Here is a 20,159-nt window from a genome sequence, read left to right as displayed (position 1 = left end):
CGAATTTTCAAATTTCGTGGGCTACGTACATTCAACTTTCGGTTATTTTTTTATTTTTATGTTGGTACACTGGCCGCGAAGACATGTTCAGTAGGGTTTCTGAGTGTCGCCATAAAGTTCCTACAGTTCGTTTTGGATTTAATCCTATAATAAAGAAGAAGAAGAAGTTTTCCCATCGATAGCGATATACGCGGTAAAAGTCCATAGACCTTTCGTAGAATATTGCTCTCCGGTCGCGCTCAAGAGTCGCTCCAATGGATAGTGATTTTTAGCTCTCGATAGGAGTGCAGATGGATGAACTACACCTTAGGAAAAGACTAAAGAATTGCATACAAAAGATTCCTATCTGACAGAGTAAGAAACTCTGAAGAACCGATACGATAAAATGATGGGTTTCCCATCTAACAATTTTTATCATAACAAAGAACAGGTGGAGAATATGAAACATAACCACTCTTACTGTCCCGCTGAGACCGAAACGTTACACCAATACTTTTCATTTACGTTTGCGTTTGCTTATCCTAGATCTGATTCAGCTTAAATTCGGAACTTCGGTGCCCCAACAGGCATTCTCAATGGTTTATTTTTTAAAGGAAGGTGAAAGCTCGCCATTATTCTATCTCTCTCTCTCTCTCTCTCTCTCTCTGTCTATCTGTTACTCTTTGTCTCTCTCGCTTCAGCTGCAATTAGTGTTGCCATACCTTAGCCATAACCGTAACCATAGCAATCAGCTGGTCTGATCAAACAAATGGGCATCAGTGTAAATGATTATAGGGGCCGCAACATAACACCGTAACTAGAACCATGGCCGTATGTGTACTTGACATTTGTTCTGATATTTGCGATAAAAATTTAATATTAAAAATGAACGACGAAAAATGCATTGACTTTCTGAAAAATGATCCGGGGTTTTGTGGCAAAATGCAAATGTTGCCATTATTATTATTAGAAGACCATTACGCACTGCGACCAGAGCTGATCTATTGTAAATGGCCTATTTTTGTAACCCTAGAGTTTTAGGCTTTTTAAAAATTTTAGCACAATTTTGGGTTTGTTGTTCCAAAGATTGCATGGAGATACTACGATACCACCAAGGTGATGAAGTCTCTGTCTGCCCAACGCAGGACATTCACTAAGCACATGTTCTGAGCTTTCTATGTCCATTTCGCAAAAGCGGCAGACATTGGTCTCAGATAGACCAATATTATTTAGATGATACCTCAAGCTGCAGTGACCTGTAAGATATCCTGTTAAAAGACGCAGATCTACTCTGCTTAGTGAGAGAAGCTTGTCAGATATTCCTTTGTTGGGACTTAGGAATAGTTTGGCTTGACGCTGACCGTCACAGTTCAGCCAGTGTGCAGCAAATTTTCTTTCTTCCCATTTCCTAATTCATAAATGTGGCCTTTTGTGAGTCCACAGAAAGGCTCAGGACCAGTAAGTTGCATATTTGCTCCTCGTTTTGCAAGGTCATCAGCCATTTAATTTCCCTCATCTCCTTCATGTCCCGGAATCCAGCCTAGTGTTGCCATTAATACTACTTTAGTATCAGCTGTTTATTGTTACGACATGACTAATCGACAAATGCTGTACTGTTGCGGCTATGGTTATGGTTACGGCTATAGCGTTATGGCTACGGCGCCACTAATTGTAGCTTCTGTTACTCTTCCTATCTCTCTCTCTCTCTGCAATGATAACACTAACCTGAGTCTCTATATATCCTTCGTACGGTGCAAAAATTTTGAACCTAACCAAAACCCCCAAAGACAAGAAAGACGTAAATTTACTATATTTGTAGTAAAATTGCTGGAGCTGAAACTGATAGATATTGGAAAAACTGTACTTAATCCGTTTCCATCACAGACATATCGATGGTTTTCGAGAAAAGTGACATAATTCAAAAATAGAAAATACTGAGTTGGGTCAGTTTTCTAGATAAGTGACGCGCCAATTCGATCACCTGGCAAAACGACACTAACGCCATCTCTCAGAATTGCTTCAAGATTCGCTTATGACGCTTTTCCAGATAAAAATATATAAACTCTGTAGTTGATTTTTGCTTTTAACGGCAAAACTCCGAATTTTGAGTTAATTTTGAGTTCTGTCGCTTTTCTCGAAAACCATCGATATGTACTTATGTATGTATGCAAATAGGTACAGAGAAACGTATTGACGCGTATTGCAACATCTTCTGATATTATCTCGTCTTCAACTTTTTTTATCGCGCCTTTACGCTTGATTCGATAATTCATGCAAATGCATATTACGCGTATGTATGTATGTATATGTGTACTTCTACTACGAACTCCAAGCCACTGGCGCGTCACGTGTTACATGTAAATCGGCATTGTGTGCGTTGCATTGTTGGCTTTTTTTTCATATTTTCATATTACAGGCTGCTTGCTATAAATTGTACACATTCCGTTATGCGCGAATGCGCAACCGACTGAAATGCAGCTGAGCAGTGAGTTGGAACAGCAAAAACATAATGCACACATACCTTCACACACACTCGTAAAAGTAATATTCAATACGTGTTCTCGTAAACTGTCGTAATCGCAAAAATCAAAGCAGTGAAAAATAGCAGAGAAGAGTTACAAGAAATGTTGATTTGAAAAAATCAATGAAATTAAATAAAACGTGAAAAAGTGAAAAATTGCAACGAAAATACAACGAACAAACGAATAATCCAACCAGCCGCGTGCCACACGAGCATGAAAATCAAACGCTACCCCGGCAAGGCGGTCGATGCCAGCCTTTCACTGGACGCCAACAATGCGATGGGTGTGTTGTACGAGGCCAACTGGCTGCAGGCGCATGAAAACTTCAACACGCGCAGTGATACTCAAACGCCGCAACGTGCATACCCCACATCCAATACAGCCACAACCACTGCCTACACACCCTCGCGCCACCCACACACAGGCGGCAGTTACCTGATCGATGGCATCTCCACGCTACGTAAGTACCAAATGAGCCTGGAACAGATCAGCGCATTGGAACAGCAGAATCGCGATGATCGCATCGTGAAAGCGATCAAAGATTTGAATGGCTACAAACCGTCGACATTGCGCCGTAAGCCGCAGCAATTGCACGGCGAGTGGGATATGCACGCGTTTAATGGCGAGGGTGGTGGAGAAAATGGGCTTGGTGGCGCACAAATATCGCAAGACAACCATAAAGCACCAGCAAAGGCGCAACAACAACCCGCACCCGCACAACAACAAAATCATTATGTTATCGATCCCACAGTAGAGCGTCAGCAGCGTCCACGTCAACAGATCTCTGCGCAACCACCCGCCTTGTTGCTCAAACGCTCACAAACAATGCTCTACTCACCAAGTAAATCGAAACAATCATCACCTTCTTCCTCACACGCTTCTGCCACTTCCGGCTTCTCTTCCTCCTCCACGCTGGATATCAAAGATCTGCGTCGCATTTGGAAAATGGAGAAGGAATTCAAGAAATCAAAATCAAGCTCCTCGCTGGCCACGCACAATTTCACTGAAGCGACACCGGCAGAAACAGCAACGCAGCTGTCACACACTGTCATATCTACACAACCGCAGCGTCAGCGCTCGCCGCTACTGCCCACACCTAGCAACTGTGATAGCAATTTGAATGTCGGCGAAGTGCCAAAACCAAAACCACGCGTAGCCACAATAAACCGCGCGAAATCTATGCGTCTACCTGTAGCTGAAGAGGCTATGGTGAAATCTATGAAGAAATCCTTATCCGCTCGCAGACTCACGCCACCCAAGCCACCACCACGTCGCCTACCGCCAATAGCGAATGGCCGCCACTCGCCCAAAAAGTCTTCCTTTATAGCACCGCCCGTTCTCGTAACTGTTGATGTGCCCATAGATGATGAGGCTGTTGTCATTGAAGAGACTGTTAGCAAAGATTTAGATTTTGGTAAACCAAAACGGCCACGCAGCACAGACAGTTTAACAGACGCTCTGGCAGGCATGACTTTGAATGTCGGTCATCAGCAGCAGCATCGTGGCAGTGCATCATCGACAAATAGTGCCTCGCAGGCTTCCGACGATCAGTTCAGCATTCCTCGTCCGCGGCTGTTCGTGCCGGTACATACTTATGCGCGCAAACGGCGTACCGGCAATTTGCGGGACCCCAGTGTTAGTGGCGTACAGCCGGAGATCGAAGAGATTCCTAGAGATGGTAAGATTTATTAAGGAGTGAAATGTTTTTTTTTTTTTTCAAAACGAGATTTTCCTATATATTTTGAAGAAAAACATGAAAATTTATTTCTAAAACCAGTTCCAATTTTTAGCAAAATTTAAGACTATGTCCAAAATACTTGAATCACTTGTCATGGAATCGCTTTATTGCTGCTTATTAACACTTTAACTTCATACGTACTCGCAGCCTCAATTTAATTTGGTTTCGGGTCAGCCAAAATATGGATTTTCGCAAGGCGAAAAATCCTTATGAAATATTTGAACTTTTGACGTGATAACGTCTTATAATTCGATTTAGCCGGCTGCACGCTCGAAAAAATGTGTCGTTACCTTGCTCATTAGTGTTACCTTGCTCATTGCCGTTACCTTGAATGAACTGCAAGCGAAAGCGCGGATCGAACGACAAAGCAAACAAAGCAAACGAACGGCAACGTTCGACAACCTGCTCTCTCCTATTTAAGTGAGCGTATATATGTATGTATATGCGCATATGTACATATATAAATTCACGTATTTGTATTTGCATATGCCTTCTTATTGATTATTATTAATTTGATTTACTTGAAAAATTTAAAATAAAACCAAGTTTGTTAATAATACCTGTTGTCTTAATGTTATTATTATTAATTTTTTTATTATATATGAAGGAAAAAATGTATGGTAATATTTACCATATACCTTATAAGATATGTTGTATACTAATTTATGTATGTATATAAACATGCATATACATATACAATTTCGCGCAATTTTCAAAAAGAACAAATCTATATGTACAGATGCATACAAATCATATGGACATATCAAATATACGAATCTATTCCGTACGCAAGCAAATGTAAGCTAATGTGCTTGAACTGCAAGCGAGAGCGCGGAACGAACGGCAAAGAGCACAATCGGCCCCCGCGTTCGGCAACGTTCGACATCTGGCTCTGTCCTACTTGAGTGAGCATATATATGTATGTATATGCGCATATGTAGGTATATAAATTCACATACTGCATATGCCTTCTTCCTGTGTGCATGGTAATGAACCATTTCTCTGTTGAGAATAGGACCATGATAGAAAAAGTAGGAAATGAAAGGGAGTGTTTCGAGTGTAGTGTCTTGAAAAAGGCAAATCGATGATGGTGCCTCTTAGTGTTGTTGACATATTAACGTCTGATGCACAATCGAAATTGAAGATATCTTTCATGAATTTGATAAATGTTTCGTCATTTTTCACGTTTGTGTAAATGTAACTTGACCTATTCCATTGCGATTCCATTTACCTCCTCCTCTATATCCATACAAAATATCTATCAAACAAATAAAATTAAAATTTTGTTTTGAAAATTGCAACCATTCCATCAATATTTTCTTATGACGTTGTCGCGTTAAACTATCGTCAGTAAACCGACTTTACAGACAACCTCTTTTTGTTTAATTGAGACATGGGGTTAAAATTTATAATACTTATGGATACAGTACGTACAGTTTGGTATTTGATAAGAGCTTTAACAAAATGTAAATCAAGCTACTACCAATTCCGGTGTATGACGTGGACTAACTTGACTTGGCTCATTTTACACTGCAGCTGCAATATTCTCAGTACCTTCACCAGTGCGTTGCCTCATTGGTAGCCTCAATAGTAAGTATATGGACTCGAAAATAGCCAGCATTCAGCCGTTGAAAAATACTTAAGAACGAACCCCAGTTCTCTCCACTTGCGACTTTTTTTGCATAAGATCACGTAAATGTTTTGCAAATTTGGTTTTATTTAATAAATTTTAAATGCTTTCAAACTGTATTTTTGTCTCCGAAAAATATTAATATAATTTTTTTACTTAATGCACAAAAGTTAAAACAATGCGAAATTTTTTTGAGAAAAATACTTAAGAACGAAGCAAAATGATAGTCAAATCATAAAAATGCAAAGGGAAAAGTATACATTCATATTTTTTTTAAAAGTCCTTTTTGCTTTATTACTGCTGCACACCAGCTTTGCATTGGCATTATTAAACCTTTACAACATTCAACGGGAATGGATTCCCATGCTGCATTGACCTTTTCAAATAACTGATCCAAATTTGTGATATTCTGCGTACTGAGTTCATTTGTTTACGTCGTTCCAAAGATGTGCTATTGGATTTCTATTAGTCGGTACTTGAAGATGCCCAATCTAGAACAGTGATCGAAGCGATTTCGAAAAACTTTTTTGCCACATGAGAAGTGTGCTTCGGATCATTGTCTTGTTGAAATTTCCAGATCACCGGTAAATTCTCTTCCGCGTAAGTTAGCATTAGAATTTTAAATATCTGAATGTACTTGGTCGGATCCATATTGCCTTCAATACGATGAATTGACCCGACACCGTTCCAGCAAAAGCAGCTCCACAACATTATTGAGTCCTTCCTGAGCTTTATTATTGGTGAGACGAACTTGGAGTCGAATGCTGCACGATTTGGCCGCCGCTCGCACTTCCTACTATATGGACCAACACCATTTATTTTCGATTCATCACTGAATAAAATATAACGCTACTGATTTTAAGTCCAGGATAAGTGCTCTCGGGCAAACTCAATTCGGCGTTGTCGTTGCGATGTTGTTACCAATGACTTCTTCCGTGCCAGCCGCAATCTTCTCGTTATTGGTTTTTCCAATTGAACAAAAATTTCTCGATGGATGTTAGCAGCACTCTTCCTGCTATCCTGTTTTGACAATCTAACTATCATCCTATCAATCTGGCTAGTAGTAGAGCACTGCAGGATAATCCGGACTCTTGCAACTCTATTGGATGCTTTTCGAAGAGCTGTGTGTGCTCTTACTAACAAATACTCCCAACGATTTCTGTCAGCCTCTAAATATCTAATTTCGTTCCAGGTGGCGGTGGAAGCGCTCTCATTAAGGATTGCGCACTTCCAAGTGCAAAACTCTAATAAATCCAATCCAAGTTTGTGTTGGGCACCCTCTGCGCCGGTTTTCTTGCGGGTTCTATTGAAAACCCATTTTGCAATATTGTCGTTTTCTTTGCGCAGGGTATGAAAATCCAATCAAGTTCCATTTTCGCCTTTTAATTTCAAGATTGATTGGGAAGGTATCTGTAAACGAAATAAGGTCAATATTCGAGACTGTTCTTGCTCAAGAAATGTTTCATATAATCCTAAGGTATCTGTTGTTGGCGGTCGCCGTAGCCGAATGGGTTGGTGCGTGACTACCAGTCGGAATTCACAGAGAGAACGTGGGTTCGAATCTCGTTGAAACACCAAAATTAGGAAAAACATTTTTCTAATAGCGGTCGCCCCTCGGCAGGCAATGGCAAACCTCCGAGTGTATTTCTGCCATGAAAAAGCTCCTCATAAAAATGTCTGCCGTTCGGAGTCGGCTGAAAACTGTAGGTCCCTCCATTTGTGGAACAACATCAAGACGCTCGCCACAAATAGAAGGAGGAGCTCGGCCAAACACCCAAAAAAGGGGGACGCACCAATTATGTATATATATTGTATATCTGTTGATAAACGTTTCAAAGTGTCAGGTCTCAGATTCATATAGAATGAGTACTTCTACTTAAACGCAAAAAGCCATGCAAACCATTCAAGAGAAATAGATAAGTGAACGTATTTCAATGAATGTGATCACAGCAAATATATTCAAGCGCAAAAAGTAATGTTACGGGACCGTACTCGATAAAAGATGGGCATATGGTGGTTACCAACACATCGTTCTTAAGTATTTTTCAACGGCTGTAGCACTCATAGCCTGTCTATTGGGACTACCAACAACTCGAAATTTCGGTAGTATGTTTCTCTAATCTCAAAATTTTGGCCGTCGATGAACTTCACCAAAATCAAAATGTAAGCCTCGAATGACGCTATAAAATTGTCAAAAATTTTAAGGGTGTATTTTTATTAAATATTTATAATACAGTTATATTGAAATCATAGACAAGCAAGTATTGGTAAAGCTCTGATTAGATTGCTACCATGAAAAGCTTTTCATAGAAACCATTTGCGTTCAAGGCGCTGGCGAAGGCTAAGGCTATGCTGATATGGATCTTTAACACTAGATTTAGGGACTTTGCTACTTTGACTCACTTAACACGTTGGCTGCCAAAGCCTTTTTAGAATTTTGATCGTTCAGTAGCAGTGTCATTTAACAATTTTGGTCACCTGAGGCCAATAACTTATTTATGTTCTTTGTTGTTTCTTAGTGCCTAAAAATAAGTTTTGACTACTCGCGACTTTATTTTGGTCGCTAATTTTGCAGTTATAATGGTTTTTTTGTGTCGCACATTTTCGTGCGACATGGCCTGGGAGATCATAAAACATGTTGTGGGGCCACGTCGCACGAAAATGTGCGACAGTCATTTTTTGTAGTTTTTGAGTTGTATTTGATATTTTTAGTTTATTTTACTTAGTTTTCCACCATGAAGCGAAGGCAACGAGCCGGCAGGAGACTTCAAAGGCTTTGTTGGACTTCATGTCTCCAGAACCCATAACAAAAGGAAAACATTTTATAGAAAAAAGAAAGGGCGATAACGGAAAAACAATAAGGCGTGTTTGTGTATTGTGTTATGCCATGTCAAAAAAATCTGCTGATAGAGTAATAGCCAGAAAGAGCTTGAAAAGGACCACCACCTACTTCCCAATAATCCGCAACTATGTGTAGAATGTTTTCCTAAATATTCCCACCAGAAAAATTAATTTTTGCACTGATCTCCATTAAAAAATTGAATTTTTAATTTTTAGTTTATTGTTTTTCTACTGATTTCCAATTGAATTTACATACATATGTATATATTTTTATATTTGTTTTGTTCATAAATGAATTAATTTTTAAAAGAATTAATAAAAAGACAAATTTTAATTTACAACTTTTTTATTATCCAAAAAAATACCATTAAAAATACACAACGGCCATGGGAAATACACACAAAATGTTCACCACAGGCCAGAGAATCCAAATTATATGTAAAATTCCATATTAAAATGTACAAAAATGTGTGACGTGGCCTCAGGGTAACATTTAGGTGTCGCATAAAAACGTGCGACGTGGCAGCCAACGTGTTAAAATACTATTGCTATACCTAATATATATAACACATGGAAAAGTCCCGGGCCTAACAAAGGTTTTTTTTTGGTTGTTCAAAATTAGATTTATCATAAATTAGCTTCCATCAAGAATAGCGCAATTATTCCAGCGCCCCTCTAATATTTCAATACCACTTTTGTAGAACGATTTATCTTTTGCCCCAAAATAGGCCTCAGTTTCAGCCATAACCTCTTAATTCGAACGAAATTTCTTACCGGCGAGCTTTTTTTTAGGTCTGCGAACAGCCAGTAGTCGCTGGTGGTCGCGGTGGATATGGGAGCAATTCGAAGTTCAATTCACGCAGTTTTGTCATTGTTTTGATTGACTGGAATACGGTGCGTTTTCTTGAAAATGAGAAAATGCATCACCCAGTTTGAACAGATCTTTCTCATAGTCAAATGCTCATGCAATATGAAGCCAACACGTTCTTTTGATATCTTTACGATGTCAGCTAACTCACGCAACTTCACTTTTCGATCATTCAAAACGATTTTGTGGATTTTTTATGTTTTCTGGTGTTACCGCCTCATTTGGTGGTCCACTGCGTTGTGCATCATCGGTGTCTCTACCACCACGTTTGAAGTCAGCACACCATCATTTTATTGTTGTTTCTAATGGAGCGGAGTCCCCATAACACTTTTCAAGCCATTGCTTCGCTTAAACCGTATTTATTCCCATCAAAAAGCAGTGTAAAATTGAAACACGAAATTCTTTTTGGTCCAACAAAATAAAAAATAACTAAAGTAGCGTCACTCTTAGTACAATAACTCACGAACTAATGAATAGAATATCATGAAATTTTAGCAGCTGACTTCTTGAGGTTAGTACTGACTGAAAAAGCGGTGACTGCAATAAAACTAGTGTAATCTATATGTTAATTTTGTTGTATAAGTCAAATTGGCTCACTTCAGTAAAAATGTTATATACCTATTTCTGAATCGTAAATCTAGTGTTAAAGCGAGAAGTTGGCTGCATTCGAGAGAGCAGGCTTCACACTATACAGCTGGCGGTCGCTGGCGCTTGGCGCATGCGTACTATTCTATGGGGTAGCGTCTGTTTTGTTATTTTATAGCCACACCTAGTGTGCCATATTTGCGTAGCAGAGAAAATAAATTACCATTCTTTTATTTATCGTAAGAATGACATTTTTATGGGCTCCAGTTACCCATTTTTGCTCATTCCATACAAACTATGCGCGCAAGTCTATTGTATACAAATCTTTGCAACATTACTTGGCATTATGCGAGTTTACTATAATCTTTTTGCATATGTAGGTTAGTGTTTTCGGCATTCACTATAATAATAGTGTCAATTCTTGATAACGAGTAAAAGCTGCTGTCTCGAGGCTTGAATGTACCAAATTTAAGCAGCAAGAAGCAAATCGTTATTAATTTTATGAATATTAAATTTGTATTCCTACGAATTCTTCACTTTCATTGCTTACTAAACTTTCTTTCCTGACACATTCCGTTTTAATCTTCTTCAACAATCTTTAAAATTTCCATGCCATCCTCTCGTCCGTTCTCACCCACCCGTAATCAGAGAGAGTAAACGAAATGATGTCATTTCCATTTCGATGCTAATAACAACAAACCCTGAGCTAATTCCAACTGGCCGCTAGTCAGACAAGAAACCGCTCTAACCGGCGTAGCGTGCAAAAAATATATGAACAAAATAATTTGCATATCTACAATGTAAAAAAAAATAAATTAAAAAGTTTAATATTAGATTTTGTTGGAGTGCAAATCAAAGCTTCTGGTACAAAGTGTAGCTCACTTCTCTAGCTTCTTGAGCCAGGCGGCGCACCTAAGGCGAAAGCAACAAAAATACAAACCCAAATACAAAGAGCGCAAGCAAGAATAGTCAGCTACCAATCGGACCGGTTTACTAACTAACGGCTCCAGCAATGAGACTGCTTTGCATTTTTTGAAAGTGAAACCGGAATCGGTTTTTACCATTTAAGTTGACTGCGTGCGATTTGTGTTTTTATTCTTTTTTGTTTTTCTTCTTCTGTGATTACTCGTATTTTCATTTGATTACTTGTTTCATTTCATGTACATTTAGCTAGTCAACAAATCGAACTTTAGTTTCAATTTCAAAGTTGGACCATTCGTATACGAGTTTGAGCTCTGCTCTCCCCCCCATATCTACGCACACATACACACGCACGCATATGTATCTCTGTTTGGTGTATTTAAATGCAAGTCGCCGGTAACAAATGTAATACGCAGGCGTTTACCAATTACCCGCAACTATTTGCCAAAGAGTCGACAGTTCGCCTGACCGCACGCCGGCCCAAAGTCACCCAAAGTCAGTCGAATTGGTTGGCAGATGCCTGAGCTTGGTTTGCAATTAACATTGCGACCGGTTTTTCATTTTTGTGGCAAGTTGACTAAACTTTTCGGTACCGTTGACATGCGCCGATACAAAAGTATATTTGTGTGTGTGTGTGTAAGTGCAAAAAAAAAAGCTACAAGCGCAAAACACAACTCGGCTCGTTTTCATTATTTTTGCATTTTGCAATACTTATTTCCTTCCATGACTTGTTATTTGTATTACTTCACTCTTGCCACCATTAAGTCATATTACTCAATTTGAATTGAACCTCAATTACATCCGACTACTTTTATGTATACCCATTAAAACAGGTCTGAGGTTTTGCAACGCACAATAAGGATATTTCTTTTAAGAGTTGGAATAAATGGAATAAATGGAAAATCGAAAAAGGGTCCTATATTGCAAAGGGTATTTTTAAGAGCATGAGAACTTAAAAAAAATTAATAATTAGAAAAATGTAAAATGCATAACACTGGGGAACAGTCATTTTGCGGCAGGGTTGGTTTAAGTCAATTCTGTGTGAGACTAGTGTGCTGAATACTAGAAAAATTTTAGATTTCTCAAATTGACTCTAGTTTTTGAGATAAAGACTATTATCTATTTCACTGAAAAAAACAGTATTAAAATACCAATATGCAATAAAAAAATATTTTTATTAATATATTTCATTAAAAATTATACAAAAACAAAAATATATATTTGCAGTTAACTTAAATAATTTAAAAACATTACAAAAAAGTGTTTCTGTTATGGTTTTGCTTAGGACAATCCCTTAATAAGGTCCCGCAGTAGTCTGCCATCATGTGGCAGTCCCATCGACCTTGGTATCTTTCTTCCATTATTTTTATATCCTGGTGGAACCGTTCTCCCTGTTCCTCACTATAATCGCCCAAGTTTTTTGGGAATTTGTCCAAATGGCTATAAAGGAAATGCAATTTAATGCTCATATTAGCTCCTAAACTGCAGAAATTTCGAAACATTTCATCAACTAGTTTTTGGTAATCTGGTGCCTTATCATTCCCCAAAAAATTTTTGACTACTAAGACAAAGCTTAGCCATGCTTTAGATTCAATTTGTGACATATGGTTTATAAATTCAATGTCTTTTATAAGAGTACGGATCTGCGGCCCATCAAAGACACCTGCTTTTAATTTTTCCATACTTAAAGACGGAAATTTTTGACACACATATTTAAAACAGTCACCGGTCTTATCAAGCGCTTTGATAAACTGTTTCATTAGCCCAAGCTTGATGTGAAGTTGTGGAAGAAGAATATTTTCTCGGCTTATCAGTGGTTCATGAACCACATTTGCTTTTCCTACTTCCATATTTTCTCTCAAAGGCCAAACCTTTCTAGTCCAATGTTCTTTTTTTGCGCGACTATCCCATAGACATATGAAACAGGGGTATTTAGTATACCCACCTTGCTGACCTAATAAAAAATTCACCATCTTTAAGTCCACACATACTGACCACTGATGTTGTGCGTATAAAATCTTTTCTAAAACAATTTTAATATTTTGGTATTCTTCTTTTAGTTTCGTTGAATGACCAATTGGAACCGAAGCAAATTTATTTCCATTGTGCAGCAATACACATTTCAGACTTCTTTTTGAGCTATCTATAAAAAGTCTCCAATGTTCAGGATTATATTCAGGATGCCCCATACAATTTAACAGACCAGAAACATTGTTACAAAATACAAGCTTGTATTCTTCTTGAAAGAAAGGAAGAAGTTCTTGCTCTCCTAAAGAATGTGATGGTAACGCCAGGTTGTAGACATTGTTTTTCTTTTAGTCTTGAAGCAAGAATTTCGGCAGATTTTTTTGATAAATTTACATCACGAACCAAGTCGCTAAGCTCTGCTTGCGAAAATCCTTGTTTCATACAACTACTTTCTTCGAACTCGCTTTCACTGCTGCTTGCTTGATTGTCATAATTCTCTAACATTTCAATGTCATTACAGTTAGCAGAAGATGGTCCTGTAAATACAGGAATTGGTAAATTGTCACTGTGCAATACTGGGGGTCTAACTGATTTAATATTAGGATAAACCCAATTCCGTTTCTTAAAACGGTTTGCACCTTTCACTTTTACTGCACAGAAATAACAGTCATTAAAATGATTCGTTGGCTCATTCCACATCATCGGTACTCCGAATTGAAGCCCTTTACGTCCTCCTTGGCTCCAGTATCGCAAAGATTCTACACAAGACTTACACACAATATTGGGCACCCAATATTTATTCTTTTGTACATACTTTATCCCAAAGTATGCTTGGTAGGTTGTTTTCACAAACTCTGTGATCTGTTTTCTTTGCTTTTGCGAACAAAATTTGCCAAATATATAACAAAAACTGTTGCAATCGTTAACACAAGGTTTTCGTGACGAACTCATATTTTCGAGACAACAATTTCTTTAAAACTAAAAAATGACACTAACTGAGTCTAACAGCAAATAAGTGAAAGTGTTGTACCTAAATATGCAAACAGATAACGAAACCGTAGTTAGGTTTAATCAAATTAGTGCAACTGTAGGAGGGCACTTTAAATTTTTTTAGTAATTTTTAATTTTGCGTTTATCTCAAGAACCAGAGTCAATTCAAAAAATGTAATTTCATACTCAATATATATAATACAAGTGCTAATGAAAACCATAAACAAAATTATTGCCGCCGATTTTTTTTTTTTTTTTTGTTGCCCTGTGTAATTTAATTCATGAAATTATTTTTACTTGGAAGTTCAATGTGTACCCAGCTCCCCCTTCTATTGGTGGGGTAGATCGTTTTGGATGAGAAGTTTTCCATCGCAGAAATAAACTCGGAGGATTGCCATTGTCTATCGAGGAGCAACCTCTATTGGTAAAATATTTCTTCTATGATTTAGTGTCGGACTCTACCGAAAGATAGTCGGGCACCAACCAATTTGACTAGATCAGGCCGCTTAGCTCTTTCAGCGGTCTCCTAAATACGTTTGCTATCTGTGAGGTTTGGTCTGTCTTCCACCGTTGAGCTTTTAATTGAAGCTTCACTGTCAAATAAGCTTTAAAATTTAAATTTTTAGAAACTTCTTGGCTATGGAGTTACCTAGCACGTGCAATTTTAGTGAAACCAGTGCAAGTTTTAAACGGCTCAAAAATCGTGTGGATTTTTGATACTTTTTTTTTTTTTTGTCATATTACAAATGTAATTGATAAAAACTGGAGTTGATTTTTCTAAAAAAAATTTTTCTGGTGAGACAGCATTTCTTGTGGCGCAAGACAGCATTTTTTGCCTCAAGAAGTTTATTTTTTGCAAAAGAAAGTGCAAAAAGCCGTAAAAATATTAAATAAAAATAAATAATATTAAAAGTCACCGCCTCTTTAGCTACTTAAAACTTCAGATGCTTATACAAAAATTCTGTGGATTATAGGACTGCGCACTCCAAATATTTAGCATGAAAAGCGTAAAATTTAGATGAAAATTTATTGAATTTTTCTAAGTTTTTTAATATATTTTGGCTAAAAAAATAAGCAATGTTAAAAAAATAAAAAATAACAACAAAAAATTGATTTAGAAAAACATTGTGAATATTAAAAAATTATTCAATTCATCAAAAATTATTCAATTTAGCTCACTCATATACTTATACATTTGCCGAAAGAACGTCATAACTCAAAAAAAAAAAAAATCGGTCAAAGCGGCTGCAAAGTCTTCAATTCACTGTGTTTCCTATGACTATTTTCACAGCATAAAATATGTTAGAATGCATATACTTACTTTGCTATACTCAGTAGGAACCTTCTTGTATTTTTTTCACTCCACTTGGGATCATAGGGCCTCGACAAGACTCTTCCTTCGTACACAGTTCTGGGCTGTTGTTTTTACAGCGTTCCATATGATGTCGGCATCTGCTAGCTTGCGCAACGTCGCCCTTCTTGAAGTATTCTTTGGCCGACCGCGACCTCTGCTCCCTTGAGGATTCCAGTTCAGTGTCATTCTCGTGATACTGTCTGGTGGTTTTCCAAGCGTGTCACCCATCCATCGCCAGTTTCTGCGTTTCATTTGCCATAGGGTGGGTACCTCATTCGTTAATGTCCACAGCGCGTCATTGCTGATGGAGTTCGGCCAGAATATTTCTATAAATTTTCACTTAGAGGAAATTGCCTGATCACATTAAAAATATTCTTGTAAGAACTTTTATAATAATAAACATCTCTCAGCAATCAGAACTATTTTCATTTCATACATTGTTGGATCTTTGTGGGCCACTAATAAAATAAGAGTCATTTCTGCTTACCTATATAAAATAGTTTTTTTGGGTTATGACTTTCTTCCAGCAAACCAAACGAGTGAGATAAATATCGTCCGAAATCCGTAAAGACTCGAAAAGTCGAAATACCAAATCGAAAATATAATAACAGTCAGCCATGCAAACCTTTTCAGTTTTATAGATTTACCCATACATACATATGGTTACATTATTGTGTATGTATGTACATATGGTTCCATGCATATGTATGTATGTATGAACACATTTGTACTCCTGCATTTAGTATGTAGACCAGCAAACGGCGGCATTTTCTTTGTTGCAATAAAATTGCATTAATGCAAATTTATGCCTCTTTTTTTTATGTCTCTCCCTTCTGCCATTTGTAATCGTTTTGTATTTCATTTAATATTTTATTCATGCACTTTATTTATGTTTTGCTTTGCCTTTTTTCTGTTTTGCAGAGGGTCGCGTGGAGGTCTCGCGCGAGGGTAAATACCTATCGACACTCTCCGGTGCAAAGGTGTTGGGTGAGTTGGCCATATTATATAACTGCCAGCGTACAGCGACCATTACCGCTATAACGGAATGCAAATTATGGGCCATAGAACGACAATGCTTCCAAACGATAATGATGCGTACTGGCCTCATACGGCAGGCGCAGTATACAGATTTTCTCAAGAGGTGAGTAACAATTGAGAAAACAGTTAGATTTTATTTAAACACGAACACTTTTTATCAACACTTAAACACGCATTTATATTTTACATCAAATTTTGAAAATTTTTAATCAGAATCTTTAAAAAAATGTTCCCATTGAGTTCTTATATAATGAAGTACAAGTTGAAACGGCTCAAAAATTGCATTGATTTTTGGCACTTTTTTACATTCCATGATTCAAAAATTTACACCCGAGCAGGGTTTTCAAATTATAGAAATTTTTTTAAGATACGCTTGGTCTATAAAGATTCGTTCAGAAATAGAACACAAATTTGGCTTAATGAGTGTCTTTGTAGAAGCTGTCACGATCAATGGCGGTCCATAAAGATACATGGCCAATGATTTTTATTTCCCCAAGTAGATGAAAATAGTACAGAGGGCCTTTGGTGTCAGCGGAACGGTGCCACATGCCATACTGTCCAAAAACACACCGATTTATTGACGGAAGTATTCGGTGATGAGGTTATCTTCATAGATGGTTTAGTACACTGGTCTCTAATATCACATGCTTTGGAACTATTGGACACTTAAAAAATAAAATCTAGCGGAGATGTGCTAGTGGGAAATCGCTCACCAATTCACTTACATATGTCACGCCTCTCTCATCTAACTTAAAGTTGAGCTTGGCATTGCAATAATATCCCTTCTTGTAAGATGTATTCTCATCTTAGAGTGCTGTCAAAATCATATATACATACAAGAGCAGTAGAATCCGGATAGGGCAAAGCAAATATATTAGTTCGGGTAAAAAGAAATCCATTATTTTTAATATTTATTTTGCGCAGATGGTTTAAAACTTGTTTATGGTCAATCTTCACTACTAATAACGACGGGTCAACTTCGATTATTTCTGTGATTTTATCGACATTTTCTTTAAGGGGGTCTTCTGGTCTCGAGGCCCTGAAATGAAGGGTTTTTTTGGGGATTGATTGTGACAAATCCTGTGAATATTTAAAAAAAAAAATTTTTTTATTTTAAAGGTACATGTCTTGGCTTTTAAAAAATGGTTTTGACTTTGAAAAAAATTAACACCCGCGACCTTGAAACGGCGCTGAAGACGTCCACCTCCAAACGAAACAGGTCTCCATTTTGGTCACGGTTTTTCCACCTGGGTAATCAGAAAGCAAAAATGAGATATGCGTTGTCTTCAGAGTTGCCCTGGTTAAGTTTTCCCGTGACAGATTTTTTTTTTTTTAATTTTTTCAAAAGTTATGCAACAATTTGCAAAAAAAATTTTTTTTTGCTCATTTTTTGAACTTTAAAAGGTTATAAAAATGGAATGAAAAAAAATTTCAAAAATCGTACACGGGGAAACTTAGCGGTAAGTTTTCCGAACCTTTTAAGACCAAAACCATTGAAATCGGAGTATAACTACTATGAAAAGTGTGACCAAAATGCTTAAAAAACACGATTTTCGGGGAAACGCGTTTAAAGATAAAGTTTATGATGAAAACGGCCGGAGGAGGGTACACTTCGGTGCCCAGAAAAATGTGAAAAAATGCAATTTTCAAAAAATCCTTTCTGTGGCGTATTCTCGCATACACATACAACAAAATTATGCAAAAAAAAAATCGATTTTTTTTTCGTTGGAGACCAGAAGACCCCCTTAATAGAAGAAATTAGCTGTTACAGTATCGGCACCCTAAACACCATTCACAATTTCAGCTGCCTGGCTTGCATTTTCAACTTTCGCCTTTATCAAAGAAAAACTGTAAAATGCACCGAATTTTCTCTTTGTTGACTTCGTGCCAAAAAATGGTTTCTTTGGTATTGATTCATTCGGAGCTCTCCACTCACTCGCCTGATATCTGAATTGCGTGTCGTACTCATAAACCCCCGTCTCGTAGTAATGATGCGTTTGATAAATGTTGGGTCGGATTCAGCCTTGTCAATCATGTCTTTGGCGATTTTTGCATGAAATTCCTTTGGCACCACCTTTGCAGCAACACGGCGCAAACCCAAATCATTAACTACAATGACCTGAAAGGATCCATAGCAAATATTCAAATCCCCTGGCAGCTCGCTGATGGTTAATTTGCAGTTGTCGATCATCTTTTATTCTCTTCATCACTTTATTGATGTTTTCGTCAGTTTTCAGTGTCGTTTTCGTCATCCTCGATGGACCACGATCTCTTCTGAAGCATTCATGCCACTCGTAAACAGCTGCTTTGTTTAAAGTAACCTCACTAAAACAGTTTCCCCATATTTCTAAAGTTTTTGCACCATTGAGTCCATTTTAGTGCAAAAGTGCGTACAAATTCTCTGCTGCAAATTCAAATCCATTTTTAAAACTGTACAAAATCAAAAAGACTTGCAGAGGCAGTTTTACAAATGTCAAGGAATGGCTATAAAATGTTGATAGAAATGTTAATCACAAATGTGATAACTTAACCAAAAACACAGAACTCCAATCAGTTGACTTAGGGGATCACCTAACGGTTGCTCCGGTTGAGCAAAAGGCTCATTTGCCGCTAATTTCGTACCGAATGCTAGTCGAAAGTGTTTTGCTTCATTGTGATTTGTGTCACAAAATATATCTTCGTATGTCGCCTTGGCCATTTTTTGAAGCATAGGAGGGGATTGAATCCTACTCTTAAATCCTTCTATCCTTCGCAGATAGAACCTCAATTTATATTTGAGTTGATGTGAACAAATATCAAGGGCATTCTTTGAATTGTGCCCACTACCTAGAATTTTTAAGAAACTTTTTGCAAGCGAGGCTTCATATTCAACCTGTGTGTTTTAGTGCCGAGTATTAAGAATGGCTTTCAAAGCATTTACAAGGCTAATATGTAAGTAGCTGCTTGATGACCTCATGCATCCATACATCGCCGGTCTTTGCTAAGCAACAGAGATACGCATTTGGCTTGGCTTTGTTTATGTTGAGCAATGGCCCAAGCGATCACTTTCAATTTTATCGTGCCCAAGAGTTGCAACATCGTCACCATAACTTACTTAACACCACAGCTCACCAACTTACTTATACACATTTATATACTCGCACATACATACCTTCTTTTCTGCAGTTTTACCTTGAGCACTCAGTTGGAACGTCTTTGGTTGGAAATCTTCTACAGAGCGCATGTGAATGGTCAAGTGATTGACCCTACACGTACGCGTACACTGAATATCCCAACATCATTGTATAGCCAATATAATTTACAACATCACAATTACAATGAAATATGAGAATATCCCATTACAAGCGGCGACATTTGAGCTTTGTTGGGTGTAGCGCCGCTGGTCATTGCCCAACGGCTGTGGATATTAAATTTGTTTTTAATACGAACGTATGGGTTTGTTTTGAACGCTTTGGCTATCCGTAATTGATATCCTAAGCATTTGCGAAATATACGAAATAGTGTGTAAAATTATTTATACACATACATACACACCATACCATATGCTATGTGCATAGTGAGTCTAAAAATTTACTTGATTTCACTTCAATTTAAAAGGCGTTTCGGTCCGTAATAAATCCAGCCTATCGTATTAAAACTGCGTCAATAATTTTAAAATAGGTTAGGCTAGGTAATAGAGCGTCATTATAGAGCAAAATGGAGGGCAGAAAGGTCTAGAATCCACG

The 20,159-nt window shown here is 37.6% G+C and overlaps 1 protein-coding gene across 2 annotated transcripts in view; it reads left to right on the top strand.

Annotated features, from left to right (window-relative positions):
• LOC129249041 (cGMP-dependent protein kinase, isozyme 2 forms cD5/T2) overlaps positions 1–20,159 on the top strand; it is a 196,944-nt gene that overhangs the window by 162,670 nt on the left and 14,115 nt on the right. Inside the window, exons 2-3 of one of the 2 annotated variants that reach the window (XM_054888666.1) lie at positions 2,396–4,179; positions 16,318–16,537. In XM_054888666.1, the coding sequence (XP_054744641.1) occupies positions 2,715–4,179; positions 16,318–16,537 (1,685 nt within the window). In that variant the 5' untranslated portion in view covers positions 2,396–2,714. The remainder of the gene's footprint in view (positions 1–2,395; positions 4,180–16,317; positions 16,538–20,159) is intronic. The other variant, XM_054888665.1, reaches the window with a different exon arrangement.

Source organism: Anastrepha obliqua, chromosome 5 (genome assembly GCF_027943255.1).
Source record: "Anastrepha obliqua isolate idAnaObli1 chromosome 5, idAnaObli1_1.0, whole genome shotgun sequence".
In the NCBI taxonomy this organism is placed as follows: domain Eukaryota; kingdom Metazoa; phylum Arthropoda; class Insecta; order Diptera; family Tephritidae; genus Anastrepha; species Anastrepha obliqua.
This window is presented reverse-complemented; position numbering and strand designations above follow the sequence as displayed.